This window comes from Salvelinus fontinalis, chromosome 33 (assembly GCF_029448725.1).
Source record: "Salvelinus fontinalis isolate EN_2023a chromosome 33, ASM2944872v1, whole genome shotgun sequence".
Lineage (NCBI taxonomy): Eukaryota > Metazoa > Chordata > Actinopteri > Salmoniformes > Salmonidae > Salvelinus > Salvelinus fontinalis.
This window is the reverse complement of record NC_074697.1, coordinates 23,238,374-23,264,865: the sequence shown is the minus strand read 5'-3', so window position 1 is coordinate 23,264,865 and position 26,492 is coordinate 23,238,374. Positions and strand designations below refer to the sequence as shown.

Below are 26,492 nucleotides of genomic sequence, written 5' to 3'. Positions count from 1 at the left end.
AGGAAAGGTCAGGCTAAGATGACAGAGGCCGTCGTAGCGGGGTGGGTCTGGTGATGCACGGAAGAGGAGGAGCAGGAAAAGGAGAAGGAGGAAGATGGTGACCCTGACCAATGGTGTGCGCAGCCAAAAAAATAGAACAAGCAGACATCCTCACCCTGCGACTCCAAACATAAACCCAGCCAGAAATACTGTATATGCCCAGTCCCTTTATCACTTTATTGTTTTCAGATCTGATGAGAGTAAGCAATAGGGTGAAAGGTTCTCAAAGGCCATTGGAAGACTAGGTGGCCAACAACATATTGCTTAAATACCTATAGGACGATTCCATGCCAGAAGAAAATATTTTTCGGTATCTGGGATTATTCAGACAATTCTCACATAGAAACTTAATTTGGAGGAAAGATGTTTGAAATGCTTTTTACATTTGTACCACACATTTTATTTTTAAAATCATGTTGAAATTTGCCCCTTTTTTTTCTTTTAGCTAGACGGCTAATACTACAGAACTGGAAGATGGCAGCTCCCCCATCTTATAAATATTGGGTAAGAGATGTGTTGTGCTCTCTGAAACTAGAAAAAATTCAATTCAATTCACGTGGGAACCCCAAACTGTTTAATGAGGCTTGGGCTCCATTCCGGTCTTACTTTAAACAGTCCATCCTCTGATGGCATTCCTATTAAAACCAAAATAGGTCTGTATTTGACCCCCCTGTGACTTAGAGGTTGGATGAGCATTTCTCTGTGTTTTTTTCTGGGGTGGGGGGGCATTAAGGTTGATGTGCTTATTGATTGTGACCTGCGGATGCCTTGTTCATCTTGCCCTGGCAGAGACTAAGGTGTGAGCTTGTTTTTCCCAGTTATTTTTATTTTTTAATTCTGTTCACGCCTACATAAAATTATTATTATTCATTTTTTATTTTAAAGTATTGTAAACTTTTTATTTTTGGTCCAGTGGATGGTTGGTCTGTGGCCTTGACTGTCTGAGTGGTTGCATTTCTCCACCCCATCCCTTGACTGTTTACAGGAACAATGGTGAGGTGTTTGCTCTGTCCCTATACTATAGATTGCCCTTTAACCTTTTGTAGCCTTCTGCCTGGTGTGTTTAACTTTTTTTTTATATGTATTATTTGTATTTTTTCTAGTTGAGTATATTATTTATATTGCTTTGTCTTGTCTGTGTGTGTGTAAAACTTAATAAACAGAGTTTTAAAAAAGAAATTGGCCCTTTTTAGACATATAGTGTACAAAACATTAGGAACGCCTGTTCTTTCCATGACATAGACTGACCAGATAAAAGCTATGATCCCTTACTGATGTCACTAGTTAAATCCACTTCAATCAGTGTAGATGATGGGGATGAGACAAGTTAAAGAAAGATTTTAAAGCCTTGAGACAATTTGGATTGTGTATGTGTGCCATTCAGAGGGTGAATGGGCAAGCCAAAAGATTTAAGTGCCTTTGGACAGGGTATGGTAGTAGGAGCCAGGCGCACCGGTTTGAGTGTCTCAAGAACTACAATGCTGCTGGGTTTTTCAAGCTCAACAGTTTCAAGAATGTATCAAGAATGGTCCACCACCCAAAGGACATCCAGCCAACTTGACACAACTGTGGGAAGCATTGGAGTCAACATGGGCCAGCATCCCTGTGGAACACTTGACACATTGTAGAGTCCATGCCCCGACAAATTGAGGCTGTTTTGAGGGTAAAACGGGGTGCAACTAAATATTAGGAAGGTGTTTTGTACACTCAGTGTACATGCCTCCCGTAAGAACGTATGATCCGTGAACCATACATGATACACACAACATCTTGGTATAATTATAGTGTGCTCTAACATATGGATTATGTCTAGATTCTGAAATACACATGTTTACATTCAATTATTCAACATTAAAACTATTAATATGAGTATCTGAAAACTCCCCTTTTTGATTTAGCTTATTTTTTAGATATTATTTGGAACAATATACTCTTCAAAACACATACAATTTCCAGAGTGGGTTCACTGGTACTTTTAATGATATGACCCATTTTATAGATAGAAATTCACATTATAGATCATTAACCAATCACAACCATCCCTTAGGATTGCACATTCTGCAAATCACCAGAAGAGAGTTCCCTTTAAATACATTTACCATTCACTGTGTTGGTGGTGCTCATTGATCAGAATTGGCAGAGCCCACTCTGGAAATGTGATGTACTCGTAGAGTATACTGTTCCAAACAATAGGTTTTAAAATGAACAAAATCAAAAATGGTTGTTTTGAAATATTCATATTAGTAATGTTTAATAAATTGATGTGGAAATGTGTATTTCAGAATCTAGACATGATCCATATGTTAAAGCACACTATAAGGAGTATAATGACACTAGACGTTGTCTGTATCATGTATGATTCACGGGTCATAAGGTCTTACCGGAGGCACGTATAGGTCTAAAAAGGGCCTAAAATGGCCACTTTCATCATTATTCAAACGTTAAAAGCATGTCAAACATTTTTATGTGAGAATTGCCAGAACAATCTTGGATCCCAAAATTATTTTCCACTCCCACTGGCATGGAATCACCCTATATGGCCCCTTGAAATGTGCAAAACAGAAGGGGTAGCTTAGGGAGATGTATGGGTTGTTTTTAGAGGGGAGAAAAGAAAAAGGCAGGTAGAGTTTGACTGAGGTGAGAGATGACTGAACACTGACATGTTCGGAGACACACGTGACATTTGCTGAATGATAACAGTGCTACTGTAATACTGTAGTAGCAATAACAATGTTTTGCACAGGTAGCAACTTCAAGGCCCACCAGAATTCACATGTGCTCTGTACTTCAAAGAAGTGAAGAGTGCAATGTGGTAATATAGGCCAACTAATCTATTTCCAAAACTAAGGCACTTGAACATGGCCAGGTTGGGAGCCATGGGCCCTTGATGAGAGCCCAGAAACAGATGAAAGCCTAATCCCAAATCTTAAAAACAGTTTATCAGTTAAGTCTGTGGATGTTACCCCCAGGACAGATCCCTGGAGCAGAGAGTGGTGTATCAAAATCCATTTAAACCCCCACCTTTACACTCACATTTTGCACCTCAACTTTAGAAAATAAATAGGCTTCATAAACTCCTACACAGTACATAAAGATAACTCAGTTTTGAGGATTGCCAGAGATAGGGGAGGTGAGTTAGGTCTCACTTCTGAAGATTTTTGGCCTGTGCTTCCACCTCATGGAAAACCAAAATGTTGAATAACTAATTGTTACTGACATAATCACAACATAGGCCTACATATTGATTCATATCTAACTTTGTAGCCTACTAAACAAGGTCAGTACACGTGCATACGGCCAGTTTATTGAGAACGCACGGCATCACACATTCTTAGACTAATCCAGCAGGGAGGTAAACATATTTGTAACACTTACCAGACCACCCCAAAAGCTCCATAGCCGATAGGTCTGTCGGGCTCTATGTCCAACTGCGGCTGTAAGTGGTGTGAGTGTTGATGGTGGTGGTGAGCTTTGGCAGCCGCAGCTTGAACTTGGGCAGGTGCCGCTGCCGCTGCCGGACCGGGGGCTTGTCCAGGAGCTGGCGAGGGAAAGTATGGTTGCTGCTGGCTCGGGTTCAACATTACCGCGGCAGCCGCTGCTGCTGTAGAAGCGTGCTGCTGTACAGGGTGAACAGCGGCGGCAGAGCCAGGGTGTTGCAAGTGATGTTGGCCCGGGTGGTGATGGTGGTGGAGATGGGGAGGTGGAAGATGCGGTAGTTGGTGGTGATGGTGCGGGTGATGGGCAGCAACTGCCGAGGCGCCACCGTTGTATGCAGCCATCATTTTTGCGGCATTGGCTGCCGTTGTTCCGCACAGAGCCATTCACTCAATAACAATCAAAAAGAAAGGAAAAGGAGGGAAATATGGTTGAAAATTGGCCGTTTATTTTACGCGAAAATAATATCCCAGGTGAAGATATGCTATGGGATTGGGCAGATGGTGTTTAACTGATAATTTGGTTGTGACACGATGCACAAAATAAAAATCCAAAACTCTTGAAACGGTTTGAAATAAATAAACATGTCAGCTATAATTCTGAGAGCAACCTCACTCTACCTAACAGCCTCATCATTACACGGATCTGACCTACTTATTGTCATGTAATTTATTTCCGCATGCACTGACAGCAGATACGCTACTAAACTGTAACAATAATTAATATGTAAATGCAGTGCACCTTGTAAAAAATGTTAAATAAAAATGCGACAGAAAATAACCCGCACCCCCCACAATAAATAAATTATCCGCGGCCCTAGATCTCCCTCATGTTGGAAGTGGCGGCCCCCTCTCCACTAACGAAACTCAGTCAATTTCCCCTAATTGATATGAAAAGAGAAACCGATATGTATCACATGGGAAATAGCACAGCATTCATCTTTCAAATGTACTCAAGTTTTCCATATTGTCTGGTCCACCACCGCTGCTGTTCCCACAGCCTTTGCTGCATGCAATTTGCAGAAGTTATTCAGCTTTTAGGTCAAGCTACAGTTGTTAGCTTGATAGCCACTTGTATTCGGCGTTGCAAGAAAGGTATGGGATAGTTCAAATGCTCCGCATATAACAACAATTTCCATATTATGTAGCAGTAGACTGCGAGAACAAATATACCCAATCAAAGCGAGAACGCGAACGAGAGGTGTGATACAACGTTGCCGTCTTGTAGAAATGGGATATGGACCGTTGTCCTCCCTCAGATGTCACAATTCCCGTAACCCCAGACTCCAGAAATCCAAATCATGTTGGTAAAATTAGCTATCTTTTTTTCCTGGAACGAGAAAAACAAATTATTCCGACAGCACAGTCAACTTATTTTCCCCATTGGATCCAGTGTGTTCAGTTTGTTCCGCACACTATCTCCTTACGTAGCACACACATAAATCCATTAAAGGAAAATATGAATAAAAACTAAAAATATCAGAAAAGTCCCTTGTATTTAGAAAACAAGCTGCCAGTATTGACTCCCTCAAGCCGGATGGTGCTGCCCGGACCTAAGAAGAAACAAGCACAGCCAGAGTCCCCGACCAGTCAGTGATGGAAGGATGTCCAATCAAAAGACGTGTCTGACGTGTTTTATGTTGTTCAGCCAATCAGTTGGATCCAGATAGCAACCGAGGAATTACCACAAAAGTCAAAGCCTGTGACACTAGAAACTATCGCCATTGTGGAGATCTAGACTTGTAGGTTGCAGTGAAATATGAATGTAACAGTTGAACCCGAATGGAGAACACGGGCTCCAGTTGCTTATAAAGATTACGCGAGGAGCGCGACCCAATCATTATCCTCTCAACAAGAACGTCCTCTTTTACGGACAGTGATAGACATGGGATGTAACCAATAACTCCTTATGTCTCTTCATATATAGCAAGGCCTATGTAAACGGCATTCAGTAGCCTAGCCTATATGCTATCTATGCATACGCCCCCAAAAATCATTCATTATTTCATAGCCTACATGTTGTGATTATAGACTCTTACTAACAGTATTACACGTCAAAATGACAGTCACACAAAACAAATTTGTCCATGACTCCCCCTGACAAAACAATATCAATAAATAAATACAAATCACAGCACCCCTACCCCCAAACTACTTCCCATGGCTATAACTATAGTCTCTCTCTGTTTCTGGGGAGTAGGCTTACTATAGTCTCTCTCCCTGTGTCTGGGGAGTAGGCTTACTATAGTACCTCTCTCTCTGTGTCTGGGGAGTAGGTTTACTATAGTCTCTCTCTCTATGTGTCTGGGGAGTAGGTTTACTATAGTCTCTCTCTCTCTGTGTGTCTGGGGAGTAGGCTTACTATAGTCTCTCTCTCTGTGTGTCTGGGGAGTAGGCTTACTATAGTCTCTCTCTCTCAGTGTCTGGAGAGTAGGTTTACTATATTCTCTCTCTCTCAGTGTCTGGAGAGTAGGTTTACTATATTCTCTCTCTCTCAGTGTCTGGAGAGTAGGTTTACTATAGTCTCTCTCTCTCTGTGTCTGGGGAGTAGGTTTACTATAGTCTCTCTCTCTATGTGTCTGGGGAGTAGGTTTACTATATTCTCTCTCTCTATGTGTCTGGGGAGTAGGTTTACTATAGTCTCTCTCTCTATGTGTCTGGGGAGTAGGCTTACTATAGTCTCTCTCTCTGTGTGTCTGGGGAGTAGGCTTACTATAGTCTCTCTCTCTGTGTCTGGGGAGTAGGCTTACTATGGTCTGTCTCTCTTTTTCTCTGTGTCTGGGGAGTCGGTTTACTATAGTCTCTCTCTTTCTGTGTCTGTGGAGTAGGTGTTTACTATTGTCTCTCTCTCTCTGTGTCTGGGGAGTAGGTGTTTAGTATTGTCTCTCTCTCTCTGTGTCTGGGGAGTAGGCTTACTATAGTCTCTCTCTCTGTGTGTCTGGGGAGTAGGCTTACTATAGTCTCTCTCTCTCTGTGTCTGTGGAGTAGGTGTTTACTATTGTCTCTCTCTCTCTGTGTCTGGGGAGTAGGTGTTTACTATTGTCTCTCTCTCTCTGTGTCTGGGGAGTAGGTGTTTACTATAGTCTCTCTCTCTCTCTGTGTCTGGGGAGTAGGTGTTTACTATTGTCTCTCTCTCTCTGTGTCTGGGGAGTAGGCTTACTATAGTCTCTCTCTCTGTGTGTCTGGGGAGTAGGTGTTTACTATTGTCTCTCTCTCTTTTTCTCTGTGTCTGGGGAGTCGGTTATCTATAGTCTCTCTTTTTCTCTGTGTCTGTGGAGTAGGTTTACTATAGTCTCTCTCTTTCTGTGTCTGTGGAGTAGGTGTTTACTATTGTCTCTCTCTCTCTGTGTCTGGGGAGTAGGTGTTTACTATTGTCTCTCTCTCTCTCTGTGTCTGGGGAGTAGGTTTACTATAGTCTCTCTCTCTCTGTGTCTGTGGAGTAGGTGTTTACTATTGTCTCTCTCTCTCTCTGTGTCTGGGGAGTAGGTGTTTACTATTGTCTCTCTCTCTCTGTGTCTGGGGAGTAGGTGTTTACTATAGTCTCTCTCTCTCTCTCTCTCTGTGTCTGGGGAGTAGGTGTTTACTATTGTCTCTCTCTCTCTCTGTCTGGGGAGTAGGTTCACTATAGTCTCTCTCTCTCTCTGTGTCTGGGGAGTAGGTGTTTACTATAGTCACTCTCTCTCTCTGTGTCTGGGGAGTAGGTTCACTATAGTCTCTCTCTCTCTGTGTGTCTGGGGAGTAGGCTTACTATAGTCTCTCTCTCTGTGTCTGGGGAGTAGGTTCACTATAGTCTCTCTCTCTCCCTGTGTCTGGGGAGTAGGCTTACTATAGTCTCTCTCTCTCTCTCTCTGTGTCTGGGGAGTAGGTGTTTACTATAGTCTCTCTCTCTCTGTGTCTGAGGAGTAGGCTTACTATAGTCTCTCTCTCTGTGTCTGGGGAGTAGGCTTACTATAGTCTCTCTCTCTGTGTGTCTGGGGAGTAGGCTTACTATAGTCTCTCTCTCTCTGTGTCTAGGGAGTAGGCTTACTATAGTCTCTCTCTCTGTGTCTGGGGAGTAGGCTTACTATAGTCTCTCTCTGTGTCTGGGGAGTAGGTTTACTATAGTCTCTCTCTCTCTCTCTCTCTGTCTGGGGAGTAGGCTTACTATAGTCTGTCTCTCTCTCTGTGTCTGGGGAGTAGACTTACTATAGTCTCTCTCTCTGTGTCTGGGGAGTAGGCTTACTATAGTCTCTCTCTCTCTCTGTGTCTGAGGAGTAGGTGTTTACTATTGTCTCTCTCTCTCTCTGTGTCTGGGGAGTAGGCTTACTATAGTCTCTCTCTCTGTGTCTGGAGAGTAGGCTTACTATAGTCTCTCTCTCTCTCTCTGTCTGGGGAGTAGGTTTACTATAGTCTCTCTCTCTGTCTGGGGAGAAGGTTTACTATAGTCTCTCTCTCTCTGTGTCTGGGGAGTAGGTTTACTATAGTCTCTCTCTCTCTCTGTGTGTGTCTGGGGAGTAGGTTTACTATGGTCTGTCTCTCTCTCTGTCTGGGGAGAAGGTTTACTATAGTCTCTCTCTCTCTCTGTGTCTGGGGAGTAGGTTTACTATAGTCTCTCTCTCTCTCTGTGTGTCTGGGGAGTAGGTTTACTATGGTCTGTCTCTCTCTCTGTGTGTCTGGGGAGTAGGTTTACTATAGTCTCTCTCTCTCTATGTGTCTGGGGAGTAGGCTTACTATAGTCTCTCTTTCTCTCTCTCTGTGTCTGGGGAGTAGGTTTACTATAGTCTCTCTCTCTCTCTGTGTCTGGGGAGTAGGTTTCCTATAGTCTCTCTCTCTCTCTGTGTCTGGGGAGCAGGCTTACTATAGTCTCTCTCTCTGTGTCTGGGGACAAGGCTTACTATATTCTCTCTCTCTCTGTGTCTGGGGAGTAGGCTTACTATAGTCTCTCTCTCTCTGTGTCTGGGGAGTAGCCTTACTATAGTCTCTCTCTGTCTGGGGAGTAGGTTTACTATATTCTCTCTCTCTCTCTCTCTGTCTGGGGAGAAGGTTTACTATAGTCTCTCTCTCTCTGTGTCTGGGGAGTAGGTTATCTATAGTCTCTCTTTTTCTCTGTGTCTGGGGAGTAGGTTTACTATAGTCTCTCTCTCTCTGTGTCTGGGGAGTAGGTTTACTATAGTCTCTCTCTCTCTGTGTCTGGGGAGTAGGTTTACTATAGTCTCTCTCTCTGTCTGGGGAGTAGGTTTACTATAGTCTCTCTCTCTGTGTCTGGGGAGTAGGTTTGCTATAGTCTCTCTCTCTGTCTGTCTGGGGAGTAGGTTAACTATTGTCTCTCTCTCTCTGTGTGTCTGGGGAGTAGGCTTACTATAGTCTCTCTCTATATGTATCTGGGGAGTAGGCTTGCTATAGTCTCTCTGTGTCTGGGGAGTAGTCTCTCTCTCTCTGTCTCTCTCTCTCGGGTGGGTGTAGACTTACTATAGGCTCCCTCTCAAGACTGGATAATCCCTCTGACAGAAAAATACCCTACAAGGTTGTTCCACCCAGATTATTCATTAACTTCATTTTATGGACACCGGGAAAATAATCTAAAAACCGAGAACATAGCAACCCGGAGAGTTAGCAATTATAGATTTAGGTTTGTTTACGTGGCTAGAGTGTCAATAGGCCTATTGCAAATGAAGCTCAGTCGTTCAGTATGTCTCACCTCATTACAGGGCCTCTATGTCTGGCTGGGCCCAATTAAGATATAGAATTCTTTGATTTTCTAAACCTGAACTCACATGAGAAAAGTATTACATAATTATTGAAAATCAGTCTCCAGCTATATTTTTACTGTGGGGATGTCCTCTGTCCTCTACAGCAGAGCTGAATGACCCAGCTATGAGGACTTTAATGGGGAGCAACCACCCAATTAGTTTTCAACATGGACAGACAGTGCTGCAGGAGGCACAGGAGCAGAGGGGTTGGGGTTCACAGCACAGGAATGCTGGGGGGAATGTGCCTGGGATTGTTTGTAATTGGAGCAGAAAACAGATGGTCAGCAGCACACATATCATGATAAAAATGAAATATTGGAAAGGATGGCAAAAGGAGACACAAATATGCCTCATTGTTGACCACTCCAATAAATCAATAAATCAACTTTCAGTTATATTAATGCTGTCTTTCGGCATTAGGTGATGCTGCTCTCATTTAGACTTACCACACACAGCTGTGCCAAAAAGTTACAATTGTGAAAATTGATATACTGTACTTCCTAAAAAAAGGACCTGTACAGATGCCGTATCTTAATTTGATCACTCAGTTGTTGCTAAGAATTTTCCTGTGCCGAAATTCAAATGAGCCTCTTGATTTACATAAATTCTCTCACTCGCTCAAATGCGAAAGCACCAGACAGACTAAATGTCCCACTACTGTAGGTCCTACTACTGCGACATTCAAATGTACAAAAATGTATCTGAAATGACGCAATACACATCAACAACCATCGTTTTATATACAGTTGAAGTCGTAAGTTTACATACACTTAGGTTGGAGTCATTAAAACTCGTTTTTCAACCACTCCACAAATTTCTTGTTTACAAACTATAGTTTTGGCAAGTCGGTTAGGACATCTACTTTGTGCATGACACAAGTCATTTTTCCAACAATTGTTTACAGACAGATTATTTCATTTATAATTCACTGTATCACAATTCCAGTGGGTTAGAAGTTTACATACACTAAGTTGACTGTGCCTTTAAACAGCTTGGAAAATTCCAGAAAATTATGTCATGGCTTTAGACGCTTCTGATAGGCTAATTGACATAATTTGAGTCAATTGGAGGTGTACCTGTGGATGTATTTCAAGGCCTACCTTCAAACTCAGTGCCTCTTTGCTTGACATTATGGGAAAATCAGAAGAAATCAGCCAAGACCTAAAAAAAATAAAAAAAAATGTAGACCTCTACAAGTCTGGTTCATCCTTGGGAGCAATTTCCAAACACCTGAAGGTACCACGTTCATCTGTACAAACAATAGTACGCAAGTACAAACACCATGGGACCACGCAGCCACCATACCGCTCAGGAAGGAGACGCGTTCTGTCTCCTAGAGATGAACGTACTGTGGTGCGAAAAGTGCAAATCAATCCCAGATCAACAGCAAAGGACCTTGTGAAGATGCTGGAGGAAACAGGTACAAAAGTATCTATATCCACAGTATAACGAGTCCTATATCGACATAACCTGAAAGGCCGCTCAGCAAGGAAGAAGCCACTGCTCCAAAACCGCCATAAAAAAGCCAGACTACGGTTTGCAACTGCACATGGGGTGTAACAGCCATCGTTGCATGAAGAAGTGGACCAAAGCGCAGCGTGGTAAGTGTTCATGATTTATTCATAAAAGTGAACAACAAAAACAACAAAGAGAACGAATGAAACTGAAACAGTTCTGTCTGGTGCAGACACAAAACAGAAAACAACTACCCACAAAACACAGGTGGGAAAAGGCTACCTAAGTATGGTTCTCAGAGACAACGATAGACAGCTGCCTCTGATTGAGAACCACACCCGGCTAAACACACAGAAATAGAAAACATAGAACACAAAACATAGAATGCCAACCCCAACTCACGCCCTGACCAAACCAAAATAGAGACATAAAAAGGATCTCTAAGGTCAGGGCGTGACATGGGGACAAAGATAGATTTTTTGGAGAAATGTCCTCTGGTCTGATTAAACAAAAATAGAACTGTTTGGCCATAATGACCATCGTTATGTTGGAGGAAAAAGGGGGAGGCATGCAAGCCGAAGTACACCATCCCAACCGTGAAGCACGGGGTGTCAGCGTCATGTTGTGGGGCTGCTTTGCTGCAGGAGGGCATGGTACACTTCACAAAATAGATGACATCATGGAAGGAAAATTATGTGGATATATTGAAGCAACTTCTGAAGACATCAGTCAGGAAGTGAAGCTTGGTCGCAAATGGGTCTTCCAAATGGACAATGACCCCAAGCATACTTCCAAAGTTGTGGCAAAATGGCTTAAGGCCAACAAAGTCAAGGTATTGAAGTGGCCATCACAAAGCCCTGACCTCAATCCTACAGAAGATTTGTGGGCAGAACTGAAAAAGCATGTGTGAGCAAGGAGGCCTACAAACCTGACTCAGTTACATCACCTCTGTCAGGAGGAATGGGCCAAAATTCACCCAACATATTGTGGGAAGCTTGTGGAAGGCTACCTGAAACGTTTGACCCAAGTTTAACAATTTCAAGGCAATGCTACCAAATACTAATTGAGTGTATGTAAAATTCTGACCCGCTGGGAATGTGATGAAAGAAATAAAAGCTGAAATAAATCATTCTCTCTACTATTATTCTGACATTTCACTTCTTAAAATAAAGTGGTGATCCTAACTGAACTAAGACAGGGAATTTTTCCTAGGATTAAATGTCAGGAATTGTGAAATAATGAGTTTAAATGTATTTGGCTAAGGTGTATGTAAACTTCCGACTTCAACTGTAGCTTTAGTTACACAGAAAAGATGTTGGTCTCCACTATGACATACAAGTGTATCTGAAATGCAGACGTAGGCTACACCCAAACTATAGCTTCCTGTAGCCTATCAAAACAAATTTCCCATTAGAAATTCTCATATTTTTATACTCCTGCAACAAAACTGGTCAAATTAAGAACCATTTACATTTACGTCATTTAGCGACTTACAGGAGCAATGAGGGTTAAGTGCCTTGCTCTAGGACACATTGGCATATTTTTCACCTAGTCAGCCAGGGGATTCGAATGCTCTTGTTAACCGCTAGGCTACTTGCCGATCGCAGACCGGTATATCAATTAACAAGATATGGCATTATAAAGTCCTATATACTACAAAGTAAAATATGTGCATTGCTATGAAGACTTCTACCAGCATTACTTTCAGAGTTAATGGGGTGCAATGGCAGAGTTTCACCATTCCCCTGTCTTCTCTCTGTCTCTCTCTGTGGAAGGTGGTCTATTTAAAGCAGCAGGTCATTTCCGTCCGAGTCTGTTTTTAGAAGCTCGCTTTCTTAAGAGAATTCACAGGAGAGGAAATTAGATATAAAACGCGGCCAGATTATGACAAAATCTATCACACTGGAAAATCAGAAGCTCCCCTGTCGCCCATTTCATTTATTAGACAAGTCAGTCAGTGCCACACTGAAAGTGAATTTTTATGGAAAGTGGGGAAATGGTGGATGCTCATTAAGAGCAGGCTGTATGTGGAAAATATTTGCTGAGGTGTGAATCCATATCTGTATGTGGACAAGCTTTGCTGACGTCTGACTACAGTCCGTATCTTTACTGCTCAACTTTTTATCATTTAAAGGTTCTCATTAGAGAAGGCTATCTCGGCCGCAAGCTCTGGGAGTCTGGGACATTGATCCATTCATCACTAATGCATTTCAGAGCACTCTCTCCTGATGCGTGGAGTTCTAGCATGAGCAGAAGCATCGGCCACTGAATGTTTTATAGTAGGATAGTATGCTATACTTTTGAGATACAAAAATTGTAAGGCCACGGTAGACTATTGGTTATCTATAGCTTGAGCTTCCTAGATAAATGTGAAGATAAACATCCATAATTTGTGCAATGTACATAAAGTAAATATTAGCATTTACAATATGAAGAGTATCATCAGCTAAGGAACTTTAAAGGGGCAGTCTTAACAATAATTTGGGGGAGTGTTAAATTCAGAGAGAATTCATTGTGTATGCATTTAAAAGGTGTGGGTGAATTCAAAGTTATTAAAACAGACACATGTGAAAAGAAAAAGGATGGAATTTCTTGCTAAATTAAACTTCAAAAGGATTTACATATAAAATGCAGATTATGGGTGTGAATGGTTTGCATAAAATCACTAACCTCATTTGTGTCACACCTGCTCCGCTCTCCCTCCCTGGTGCTCGAGGGCGCCAGGCTGTCCAGCACTTCGCACTCCTGCCACCATCATTACGCACATCTGCTTCCCTCGTCACGCGCATCAGCGATCATTTGGACTCAATCACCTGCCATCATCACCTCCCCTATATCTGTTTGTTCACCAGCTCTGCTCCCCGCTTCAGCATATTGTCGTCATGTCATTTTGTTCCCCCTGTTCTGACGCTGTTCCATGTCCGCTCATTAAATGTTCAACTCCCTGTACCTGCTTCTCATCGCCAGCGTCGGTCCTTACAATTTGACTAACAAATCAGCGGCAGACATTATTTTATATTGAGATCAACATGTTCTCCAAAGCAGACACACAAATCAGTACATTTCCCTAGACTTAAGCAAAATATTTTATTTGTGGATATAAAAATAACTAATATAACAACATTGAGCGCATTCTAAAATATCAGTCTTTAAAATACATGATTTATACTAATTCTCATAAGTGGGATTTGCAAGCTGCATAACCTACATTTATAGGCTCCCACTTAACAGTTAGTACTCAAGGACATGCTCAAACAATATAAACAAACATGCATGCTTTAATCACCACACTTTGACCTAAATCATCCTGAGAATATCTAAAAGCACAGCTGGAGGGCAGGGTCTTGTCCTGTTCAGAGCCCCTTCATCATGGAACAGTTTGCCAGTCCATGCCCCGGTTTCTGCCTCAGTCTCCATTTTTAAAATCAGGAAAATCATGTTGAGCTATGGGTAGTGTATAGGTTAATCTCCCACTTTCTTGTCACCCTATAATCCCAAATAGAACAATGAGACAGGTATTTCACCAGATGTATAAATGTGAAGCATTCGCTTGGCGTTTTCACTCACGACCAATTATGGTAGTGAGCGGAATCTCAGTGGCCGGCAGAGGGAGAAGATGGAACGAGATTGATTTTGGCCGAAATTCTGCAAAATTTCTCATCGATTAAGCATTTTATCTCAAAACATTTTTCTGTTCCCAAAACTACAATATGTCATGAACAGAATGGACTAAGTTTTGTAGACTTTACCCTTTGCTTTGTCGAGACGGAGTGCAAAGGCGAATTTTGTTATTGCACACGCGCACTTCAGAGTGGGCGTTCCCTAACGGAAATATGCAAATACCGGCTAGAACGTGACAAAAGGATCTCGCTAGCTCGTGCTTGCCTCTGCCCACCTCCTTGCTTGTTCTTCCCACTATGACTCATTTGTTTCCATTTAAAATGACAGACTGTGATCTATCTTGATTTAGTTATAAAAAAATCTTTGCTATAACTCCGTTTTTGAACAATGACGGCAGCTTTACACTATTGCGTTGTTTCAGTATCTTTTCCCCCACCTACTGGTAGGTTAGATTTATTACATTATTCTGGGTACGTAATATCCAGACAATTCACTTACCACATTTACTCTCCTCCACTCTTCGCAATGCTGAGGTCAGAAGAGACATAGTACCTGAGGCCGTCAAACATGTGTCCTGGAAAGAAAGTAGGACTTGTGAGATTGAACCCCGCAAACTATGGTATACATGTGACCGGTGGAATGCTCCATGTATTAGCAGTAGTGACTTTAGGTGTTTAACACCTTGAAACTTTGTGGGGAGGACAGTAGCAGGGACCCGAGTTTGAGTCCCAATTCAATACATTTGTGTCAAAAGTGGGATGGATGGCGTGTCAGTGATGCCATAGTCCCATTAGATGCCTCCTGGGACAACATTTAGGGAGATCTAAAGTACCTACCGGTATCTATAGTGCCTATTTGTTCTGAATGAAGTCCTTGGGATAAGAACAACACCTAGCAAAACCCAGTGGCGGTATTAGACTTGTGCAGTTGAAGAGATTGGATTAAATACTTTAGAAAAGGCCTCCTGAGTGGCGCAGCAGTCTAAGGCACTGCATTTCAATGCTTGAGGCATCACTACAGACCCGGGTTCGATCCCAGGCTTTACTTGGCTCATTGCGCTCTAGCGACTCCTTGTGCTGGACAGGCTGACTTCGGTCGTCAGCTGATCGGTGTTTTCTCCTCCGGTTAAGCATATGGGTGTTATTAAGCAGATTTTGGAGGACGCATGACTCAACCTTCACCTTTCCCGAGCCCGTTGCAGCGATGAGACAAGTTTGTAATTGGGGGGTAAAACAAATACGATAGAATTAAGATAACCTCAATGGGGCTACCAATGCTGTCACGGACACCATAATGGCACAGAAACAAAGATAAGTCCTCTAGCTCTATGCTTTCTAGAGGACGACGGTAAATATATGTCCTTAAATATAGGGGTTGCTGTTGAGACTACAGTAGCAGACCATTGCAAACAGTCCGGATATACAGTGCATTCGGAACGTATTTCAGAGCCCTTACATTTTTCCACATTTTATTACGTTACGGATTTATTCTAAAAGCCTTGAGTCTTCTTCGGTATAACGCTACAAGCTTGGCACACCTGTATTTGACTTTCTCCCATTCCTCTCTGCAGATCCAAGCTCTGTCAGGTTGGATGGGGAGCGTCGCTGCACAGCTATTTTCAGGTCTCTCCAGAGATGTTCGATCGGGTTTAAGTCCGGCCTCTGGCTGGGCAACTCAAGGACATTTAAAAACTTGTCCCAAAGCCACTCCTGCGTTGTCTTGGCAGTGTGCTTAGGGTCATTGTCCTGTTGGAAGATGAGTGTCCTGGAGCAGGTTTTCATCAAGGATCTCTCTGTACTTTGCTCCGTTCATCTTTCCCTCGATCCTGACTAGTCTCCCAGTCCCTGCCGCTGAAAAACATCCCCACAGCATGATGCTGCCACCACCATGCTTCACCGTAGGAATGGTATTGGCCAGGTGATGAGCGGTGCCTGGTTTTCTTCAGACGTGATGCTTGGCATTCAGGCCAAAGAGTTCAATCTTGGTTTCATCAGTCCAGAGAATCTTGTTTCACGGTCTAAGAGTCCTTTAGGTGCCTTTTAGCAAACTCCAAGCAGGCTGTCATGTGCCTTTTACTGGGGTGGTGTAACAGTATAACTTCAAACCGTCCCCTCGCCCCGACACGGGCGCGAACCAGGGACCCTCTGCACACATCAACAACTGACACCCACGAAGCGTCGTTACCCATCGCTCCACAAAAGCCGCGGCCCTTGCAGAGCAAGGTGCAACACTACTTCTAGGTTTCAGAGCAAGTGGCGTAACTGATTGAAACGCTAGTAGCGCGTACCCGCTAACTAGCTAGCCATTTCACATCCGTTACACTGGCTTCAGTCTGGCCATTCTACCATAAAGGCCTGATTGGTGGAGTGCTGCAGTGATGGTTTTCCTTCTGGAAGTTTCTCCCATCTCCACAGAGGAACTCCGAACCTGTCAGAGTGACCATTGGGTTCTTGGACCTTCAATGCTGCAGACATTTTTTTGTACCTTTCCCCAGATCTGTGCCTCGACAGAATCCTGTCTCAGACCTCTACGCACAATTCCTATCTCATGGCTTGGTTTTTTCTCTGACATGCACTGTCAACAGTGGGACCTTATATAGACAGGTATGTGCCTTTCCAAATCATGTTCAATCAAAAGTTACCACAGGTGGGCTACAATAAAGTTGTAGAAACATTTCAAGGATGATAAATGGAAACAGGATGCACCTGAGCTCAATTTCAAGTCTCATAGCAAAGTATCTGAAAAGTTATGTAAATAAGGTATTTCTGTTTTTGTTTTTTTATGTACAGTACCAGTCAAAAGTTTGGACACACCTACTTCTTCAAGGGTTTTTCTTTCGTTTTACTATTTTCTTCATTGTAGAATAATAGTGAAGACATCAAAAATATGAAATAACATATGAAATCATGTAGTAACCGAAAGTGTCAAGTAAATCTAAATATATTTTACATTTGAGATTCTTCAAAGTAGCCAACCTTTGCATTGATGACAAATCTGCACACTCTTGGCATTCTCTCAACCAGCTTTATTAGGTAGTCATCTGGAATGCATTTCAATTAACATGTGTGTCTTGTTAATTTAATTTGTAGAATTTCTTTCCTTCTTAATGTGTTTTAGGCAATCAGTTGTGTTGTGACAAGGTAGGGGTGGTATAGAGAAGATAACCCTATTTGGTAAAAGACCAAGTCCATATTATGGCAAGAACAGCTCAAATTAGCAAAGAGAAATGACAGTCCATGAAGGCCAGTCAATGAAGGCCAATCAATCCGGAAAACCATCAAGCGCCATGATGAAACTGGCTCTCATGAGGACCGCCACAGGAAAGGAAGACCCAGAGTTACCTCTGCTGCAGAGGATAAGTTCATTAGAGTTACCAGCCTCAGAAATTGCAGCCCAAATAAATACTTGACAGAGTTCAAGTAACAGACACATCAACGTAGACTGTGTGAATCGGGCCTTCATGGTGGAATTGCTGCAAATAAATCACTACTAAAGGACACCAATCTGTCCTTTGGTCTGATGAGTCCAAATGTGAGATTTTTGGTTCCAACCGACGTGTCTTTATGAGATGCAGAGTAGGTGAATGGATGATCTCCGCAACTGTGGTTCCCACCGTGAAGCATGAAGGAGGAAGTGTGATGGTGCTTTGCTGCTGACACTGTCAATGATTTGTTTAGAATTCAAGGCACACTTAACCAGCATGGCTACCACAGCATTCTGCAGTGATACGCCATCCCATCTGGTTTGCATTTAGTGGGACTATCATTTGTTTTTCAACTGGACAATGACCCAACACACCTCCAGTCTGTGTAATGGCTATTTGACCAAGAAGGACATTGATGGAGTGCTGCATCAGATGACCTGGCCTCAACAATCAACCGACCTCAACCCAATTGAGATGGTTTAGGATGAGTTGGACCGCAGAGTGAAGGAAAAGCAGCCAAGAAGTACTGGGAACTCCTTCAAGACTGTTGGGAAAGCATTCCAGGTGAAGCTGGTTGAGAGAATGCCAAGAGTGTGCAAAGCTGTCATCAAGGCAAAGGGTGGCTACTTTGAAGAATCTATTTTGATTTGTTTAACACTTTTTGGATTACTACATGATTCCGTAGGTGTAGAAAATAGTAAAAATAAAGAAAAACCCTTGAATGAGTAGGTGTCCAAACTTTTGACTGGTACTGTACATTTGCAAACATTTCTAAAAACCTGTTTTGCTTTGTCATTATGGGGTATTTTTATTAAATCAATTTTAGAATAAGGCTGTAAGGTAACAAAATGTGTAACAAGTGAAGGGCTCTGAAATATTTTCCAAATGCACTGTATACCTGGACAGTTTGCAATGGTCTACTACTATAGTCTCAACAGCAACCCCTATATTTGACATATATTTACTGTCGTCCTCTAGCTCCATTCACTTCACCAAAGAGGAAGAGGCGAAGACTTCACCACATAATTTTCAAACCACCTTTGACTTTAATGATGGTAAAAAAAATAATATGATGTAGCTCAGGGGAAAGTTAACAGATTACCAATCAGATATATTGCAATAGCATACCAAACATCAGGAACACCTTCCTAATATTGAGTTGCTACACATTGGGGCAGGCACTTCCAGTAATGTTATGTGAATAATGATTGGTTTTTACATAGATCATTTGTTTTCTTCTATGCTTCAAACCACAACTTGCAACCTCACTTGGGCAGCTCGTGCTGCAAAGCAACAACTAGACGAAAGTCGAGTGTAATCGAAGGATTTGCATCTAGCACACCCGACAGTCGGACACTTACAGTATATGGTTTTCCAACAGCAAGGCTAGATCAATATGGCAGTTTTGCCATTGTTTAAAAAAGTTGTTCTTTATAATGTTGAAATAAACGTGTTCCAAACCCCATAACACACACTCACAAACTGAAATCATAATTGTGTAGATTGTACAATCAATCAGTGAAAGAGAGCATCAAATATCACATGCATTTGTATGTATCCACCGTATAAATGAATCGCAGGAAAAAGTTGGTTCCTGTTTGTCATGTCTTTGGTCACGTTCGCGTGGGTCAAACAAAAACATCCTTATGATAAGATGAAGTTGGGAAAGAGAAACTTGCAGTCAAGGGCTTCCAAAAAATGTCAAAAGACACACCCTCTCCCCTCAGCCCTCAAATTTAGTGGGCACTTCTGATGACGTCTGACAAGTTGACACTTGCAGGGCGAGGGAAGAATTAATTATTTTTAAAATGGGCCGCTCTTGCCCGGAATTGTGTCACTTGTCCGTCCCATGGTTGTGTTTTCAGTTATAATGGAACCACCGGTAGTTGTTGTGTGTGCTACAGTCAATTATGATTGCATTTCATATCTTGGCTAGAAGACAACACATCGGATATGAGCTATGTGACCATATCAGGTAAATCGAAAATTATAATATATAAGTGTGGTGTCAGGGAAAGTTGTAAGCGCAAGCTAATATTTTCAAAGGCAAACCAAACAAAAACATAATTACTTTTACGAGACGTGTTTGAGCCTTCATGTGCATTAGTAGCACCATTGTTTTTACTTATTTAAATCTGTTTTTACTTATACTTGTATGTTGACTTCTCCATATCAATGTTTACTTTATGTTTTTGTGGACTTTTCTTAGTGGATGTACAATCATTGCGAATTGAATTGTGGCGCAGCGGTCTAAGGCACTGCATCTCAGTGCTAGAGGCATCCCTACAGACCCTGGTTCGTTTCCAACTGTGATTGTTAGTCCCATAGGGTGGCGCACAATTGGCCCAGCGTCGTCTGGGTTAGGCCGCCATTTAAACATATTAATTTGTTCTTAACTGACTTAACTGACTACTTAAATAAAAATTGGGCGTTTCAAACCCTGGAGTGAACATAATCGAACACTCTCAAACTCTACCAAAAACGAGGGCTGTGGGGCTTACGTTTCCCTTTCTTGGTTAATCATTTGGACCAACGACAAAGATGGCCGTGGGGATTCCCCCAAGGGCATAAGGCAAGGGTAAGTGGGGAGGGTATGTATTTTATGTGTTTAAAACGCAGCCAAAACTTCATGACATTTGATCACATGAATTTTGTAAAAACATGTAGGCGCAAGTCATATTGTTAAACCTAATGCAACACACTGAAAGACGGTGACCTATGATGGTGACTGACTTGAGAAAATTGATCGACTCGAACAAGCCCAACGGCATTCACGAAATGAAGTCATGGGCGTTGATTGGGCAGGCCGAATGTTTCCTCTATGCCACTGGCTAGCTAGTTAGCTTACTAGGGGAGGCAGCCTTCGTCGATTTGCATTACACTTCAATGGATGACTGGCACGATGGACGGGTGTCTGAGGGATGTTTGAAGCATGTAGACGAGAGTCGCCCCGGTCCACCGAACGCATGGGTAGAAGATGATCAACACCAGTACGAGGAAGCGCAGACGGAGAAAACGGGTCCGAATGTCCCTCCATAATCTATTAGCAACAAACTTTTGAGTATTCACTAGCCAGCTTGCTGCTAGGTGACTAGCTAGCTATTATATCAAACATGAGCTAGCTCGTTGGCTAATTAGGGGCTTTTTAGAGAACGTTGTTAGGGAGTGTCTTGTTCGTGGTTAGTTAGCTAACAGTAGCTAAATATTGGTACGGTTAGTGAACGTTGGCTAGCCGTTAGCTAGCTAACGCGACATGATTCGCGGGACATTGACCTTGTTCACTGGCTAATAACCAGCCATCTAGTTAAATAGCTAGTCAGTTAGCAGCAGTGCCAGCCATAAATTATTTAAAGAAATGTACCAGCCAACAAGTCCGATGTAATTACGTGAAACTAACGTTAGTCAGCTGAGTGGCACTTTTGCAAACGTTATCCTTTGTGAATGTAACTATCTCAACACGAACCGGCTTCTCTGGAATGTTCCGCTAAACGTGTGCTAGTTAACTATGAACTAGTTACGGTACACAGCGTATACTTTTTGTCCCGGTGCGACAGAAATTGTTTATTTATGTAATTGTAATAGTTATGGTCTGAGTGTTGACATATAAATAGTAATCGTTAGCTAGCGAAAAGCTATCGTTATTTTTGGGCCTGTTGCGCGTGTCACTAACTCGAGTCCACTCTGGCATTGGCATAGCCAGCAGATTTGACCCACCTGCTTACAGCTGTACTAGGGTCCGAAAGTATTCTTCTGTATATTAAGACACCAAGGAGCCGGCACAAGATAGGGCTCAGAAAACGTACCTCAATCCGTGGATGAGAAATGCGTTTTACTTAGTTGTCCCATTATCCCAACTATTACACAGAGAAGGTTGAACAGCTGTTCGTTTTTTGCAGTCATTTAATCTTGTTGGCATAACAGTCGGGATAATGGGACAATTCAGAGTACAAGGCGTTTTTCATCCTGCATTGGGGTACGATTTCTGAGCCATATTTTGTGCCGACTCCTTGGTGTCTAATTATACACCGAAATGTTGTCCGACCCTAGTACAGCTGTAAGCAAGTGGGTCGGATCTGCTGGCTAGCATTGGCAATGACAAGTATCTAGTCATGTGAGAGGGCAAAAAAAACAGGTGTCTATTCAGTTGGGTGAAGCTAGTTAAACAAATCTAGGCATAGTCTATGCAAGTACAGTGTGTGTGATTGTAGATGTTTTCTTGTCATGTCATCAGGTAATGGAAAAATAAATGGAACCCCAGTGGAGCGAGAGGACACCCCTTCTGCCCCTATTCCTGTGGCTGCCCTTCATTACTCGAGCAGCAGGCAACTTGAAACTTCTAACTTGAAACCAAAACCTCCTGGGAAGCTCCTCGCCATTCACACAAAAGGCAGTAGCAATAGCCATTTTAAGAACAGTATGAACTGCAAAAATGACACGCCTTCAGAGTTGAAAACATGTGATAGCAAGAGCAAGTCCATTGCTTTACCAAATGGAGTTGTGCTCCTCAACCCTGGTCTGTATGCTAACGGCTACCCCAGCAAGCCTGGACCAGACAGTGGTGGCAGGGGTTCTGAGAGTGGATACATCACTCCCAAGAAACGCTGGGCTCAGCGGAGTGCAATGGCTGAGGAGAGTGTGACTGCTGGGCAGGAGAAGGCTGTTCTACAGGCAGTTATGGTCCCTAACAAACACGAGATGGAGCCTCACACTCCAGAGGCTGCAAAAACAGCTGCAGGCTCTCTGTCTCCCACCTCCATCAAAGGTGTCCCACCTGTGGATCAGGCTGGTGAACTACAGTGTAGGACTTCTGAGGAAAAGGCTGCAGCAGGCTCTGTTAAAAAGCTTGAAGACAGGCTGAGCAAAGCCAAGCTTACCTCCAAAAAAGAGGATTCATGGACCCTCTTTAAACCACCCCCTGTCTTTCCTGTGGACAATAGTAGTGCTAAGACAGTGCCCAAGATTAGTTATGCAAGTAAAGTGAAAGAGAATCTAAACAAAGCAGCAGTCCAAGCTACAGGTGACTCCTTACCTCCCCAATCCCAGGTGCCCACCAGACTCTCCCAAGTCCCCATGTCTGCTGTCAAAACCATCACCTCCCCTAGCTTCACCAATGGACCTCTATCTGGAGAGGGGGATAGCTGCCCTCTCCCTGCCCCCCTTTTTACCTCTACTGTTTGCACTGCCCCAATGCCTGTCTCCTCTGCCTGTAAGTGGGAAAACGAAGCATCCTTGTCCAGCAACGGTACTGATATGTCAGGCACCCCCTCCATGACTACTAGAGAACTGAGAAAGGCCAGTCTCCTTGTTCATCCCCTGGGCACTTCAAATATGCAACCGGCCCTCTTCAGCGCCTGCCAAGTGGACTCACCTGCCGCTAAGACAAATCCCAAAGCTCTGGTGGACATTTTCCAGAACCAGTGGGGACTGTCGTTCATCAACGAGCCCAGTGGAGGGCCTGGGGTGGGGCAGCCAGTAGTGGGGCAGCCAGCCCGGAAAGGCCAGATTGTGGAGATCACCTTTCAGGGAGGCGGCCCTGCAGCTTTGCCTCTACAAGTCTCTGCTACCTCCACTCTGAGACCTGATAAACCCCTTTTCCCAAAGGCATACGAGCAGGACAGACTGACTATCTCCCAAGCCCCTAGCAGTGTTGGGAAATCAGGCCCTGATGCTGGGCTGGGAGGCCAAGCCCCTGGCCCATACCCTCTGAGGGGTGAGGCTGGGAGTAGAGGTGCCATAATGTCCTCCGCTTTTAAGCACCCTGGTACTGAGCTGCCTCTTGCCTCCCCTGCTCAACCTGTGTCTGTTCTGGCCAAGGAGCCCAGCCACCCCAAGGGTTGCGACCCAGGATCTTGCTGGGGGGCGTTCGATCTAAAAGCTGCTGTTATTTATCACACTAAAGGTAGGTAACTGTTCCATTCAACGTTCATTCACAAAGTTAAATAATTGACCTGCTATGGCTGGTCCTTAGAACAGAAAGAGAATGGTGCATGTAATACTACTGTATTAGGAATCTCTCACACTACTAAACGCGTTGTTTTTATATCTTTACAGAAATTGAATATATTCAGAATTTACAAAAACAAGGTAAGTTAGTAAATCCTGCCGTGTAATTGTAGAGAACCCGAAAAGCCTCATCCTTTATATTGGTATAGTATGTCTTGGCTAAGCAAATGTGACTTGTCCTACTTCCCTCTGTCTAGATTCAAAAGGAATTGTGTTCTATGATCAGTCCAAGGATGGGCCTGTTCAGTTAAGTCATGACTGAGCGCTACACCCTCTCCTGGCTGCTGCCTCATGAAACGGTGCCCTGGAGGAACTGCTCCCTCTCCTATCTTAGATTCACGTTGCAGGACTCCTTTGATGTGAGCAGCTTGTGCCGTAGAGGGGACAGTACAGCAGCACCACAGACAGACCACACTGAGCCTCTTACAGGGATGCTGTCATTCGGGAGATTAAAGGATGGTTGAACAATGGGGGAACAAGCTTTTTGACGGGAAACGTGTCCACAAGAGTGACTGCTACATTTCTCCCTCAATTTCCATGTTCAGAGACAGGCTTGTAGAGGACATCATGTGGTGATAATCAGTCACCACCTCTGCATTCCCGCCCCATCTTTGGAATCACAGGATACTGGAGAGAGATGGCCCCTCTCTTAGCCTGTCATGGAAGACAGGAATTCAAAATGTTCACATTTGAACTGTAAGGTATCACAGATGCCTAATTTTGTATTCAGACTGAAACAAATGGGAAAGACTTGGAACCTTTTAGAATGGTTGCCTTCTAGATGTGGGAAGATGGGGTTTTCTGCTCGAATTCTAGTTTAGATTAAACCAAATATCATGGGTAGGCTTTTGTAAGCCCATGTAAAGAAAATGTTTTAATTATGGAGGGGTTGGTTCCCATGTTAACTGAATTACACTAATTAGAAATCCCAGGTCATTGGGTGGATAGATGGATGGAACTTATTTGTGTTCAAGGCTCAAATCATGTATCCCCCTCCCATCGAGGCCTAGTCTGTTTGGTGTTTTGTGTCTCAAGGTACGGTGTCTTTGGGCTCTGTTCATACAGGACTTTATTTTTTTGACTTTATTTTTCTTTATTTTTAATCACCACATCCTCATGATGTGGTGATTACCAACACTGTGCAGAGGCTATACTTTTTTTCTTATCTTTTCATTTTCTGTTAATCAGCCAGTTTATAATTACAGTTTATGCTTTACATGCTACCTCTACTTACCATCTCAATGCTCAAATGAATGCCCCATATTTGCATACCTTTTATTTTAAGATTTTGTTTAAAAGTTCTGGGCAGTCTTTTTTTTTGGGGGGGGGGGGGGGTTTGCACAGAATAGGCGCTTAGGCAGTGTTCACTTTTTTACTGTAGTAATGCTTTAGAATGAGAGATTCATGCAGGGCAGTATTTTAACCAGAAATATGCAAATGTTCATGTTACAAGTCTCCTATTGACATCAATGCAGGATTTAGCTCAAACTTAGGACTGACATCTACAAGTCTGTTTCACCTCCAGAGGAGAATTGTTAAATTCATAAGGAAAGGAATTCTTGGCCTCTTTGACCAGGTTAGGCTGCTCCTTTCTGAGACTGTTAGATTTCTCTCTCCCGAGTACCCATACGTGAATTTAATTAGCTTACATTGACTGATCAGCACTTTAAATCTATAGAATTAAAGCATAAAATGTATTAAATAACTAAATTGAAATGTCTATTTATCCCAGCTAACTCTTTGGCTCCTAACAATCACTGCAATTTTTAAATAGGACAGCCTGTTTATGACCTAATATATAGTTATTGCCAAAAGTAGTTTGGCAATGTTGATCATTAATGTGGCCAAACTAAGCCAGGGGACATCTTTTGAACATTCTGTTTGTCAGGGTTAATGTGAAAATGAATCTTTTTATTTTGATAATGGCTAATTTATGGCACCTTAATTCCTTTTTTTGTCCCTTTTAATTGCAATGAACATATTGGAAAACAATCATTAATCTCTGACAGTTGCATTGAGTACTAAAATAATACTACAGTGTATTTAGAAGACATCAGCGACCAATGTTTTAGAACATACTGAAAAACCCAGTTCAAGTACTGCTGTCTTCTGTTATGACAGACAAATAGCCTGTGTGTGTGTGTGCGCATGCATGATGTGTATCTTCACAAACATGGTCAAGGGTCAACACAAAATACAGGGTGCTTTTTATAACAACAACATTGGAATTGCATCTGCTTAGTCAAGTATGTCTCCGCCGGCAAGTTGTGCCATGTCTCGACTGTTTATGCTGTCTTGTATTAAGTTATGTTAGTTTGTTCCTCACTTTTCTTTTCCTGCTGTAGTTATGGTAAGAATTTTAACAATCTATTAAAAATTACAGCTCATTTGCTGAAAGTACCTGTATTCTTGTTATTTAAATGACTTACAGCAGCACACTCAATTCAATCTTTATAACTGTCCCTTAAATGAAATCAGTCCGAATCATTAATTTCCATATTAGTGGTTGTTTGGCAAATCTGAGGTTTGAATGGATCAAGAGACCTACACAGCCAGAAATGTATAGAATAATACTAGTGGACCTAATTCTACACATGCTGCGAGCGTGCACCTACAGTTGCTAGACAAGGAGGTGGTATGTGGGTTTTGAAGCATTTCTCAACACCCCCCTTTACCAATATGAGTGTATCAGTGAGCAGAAAGAGGACAGACATGTCTGAAGAGAAAGATGTGTGCAGAATGTTGACTGAATATAGGGATGAGGTACTACCTCTGTAACCTGTCACT

The 26,492-nt window shown here is 42.7% G+C and overlaps 2 protein-coding genes across 2 annotated transcripts in view; one reads left to right on the top strand and one right to left on the bottom strand.

The window, feature by feature from the left end:
* LOC129831845 (serine/threonine-protein kinase NLK) overlaps positions 1-5,089 on the bottom strand; it is an 80,888-nt gene extending 75,799 nt beyond the window's left edge. Inside the window, exon 1 of the mRNA XM_055895342.1 lies at positions 3,415-5,089. Coding sequence (XP_055751317.1) covers positions 3,415-3,860 — 446 coding nt within the window. The 5' untranslated portion in view covers positions 3,861-5,089. The remainder of the gene's footprint in view (positions 1-3,414) is intronic.
* Positions 5,090-20,460: 15,371 nt separating this feature from the next.
* nufip2 (nuclear FMR1 interacting protein 2) lies at positions 20,461-26,105 on the top strand. The gene is made up of 4 exons (XM_055895341.1): positions 20,461-20,721; positions 21,934-23,601; positions 23,754-23,786; positions 23,903-26,105. The coding sequence occupies exons 1-4, from the start codon at positions 20,589-20,591 to the stop codon at positions 23,965-23,967; spliced, it is 1,899 nt and encodes a 632-aa protein (XP_055751316.1). The 5' UTR covers positions 20,461-20,588; the 3' UTR covers positions 23,968-26,105.
* The last annotated feature ends 387 nt before the right edge of the window (positions 26,106-26,492 follow it).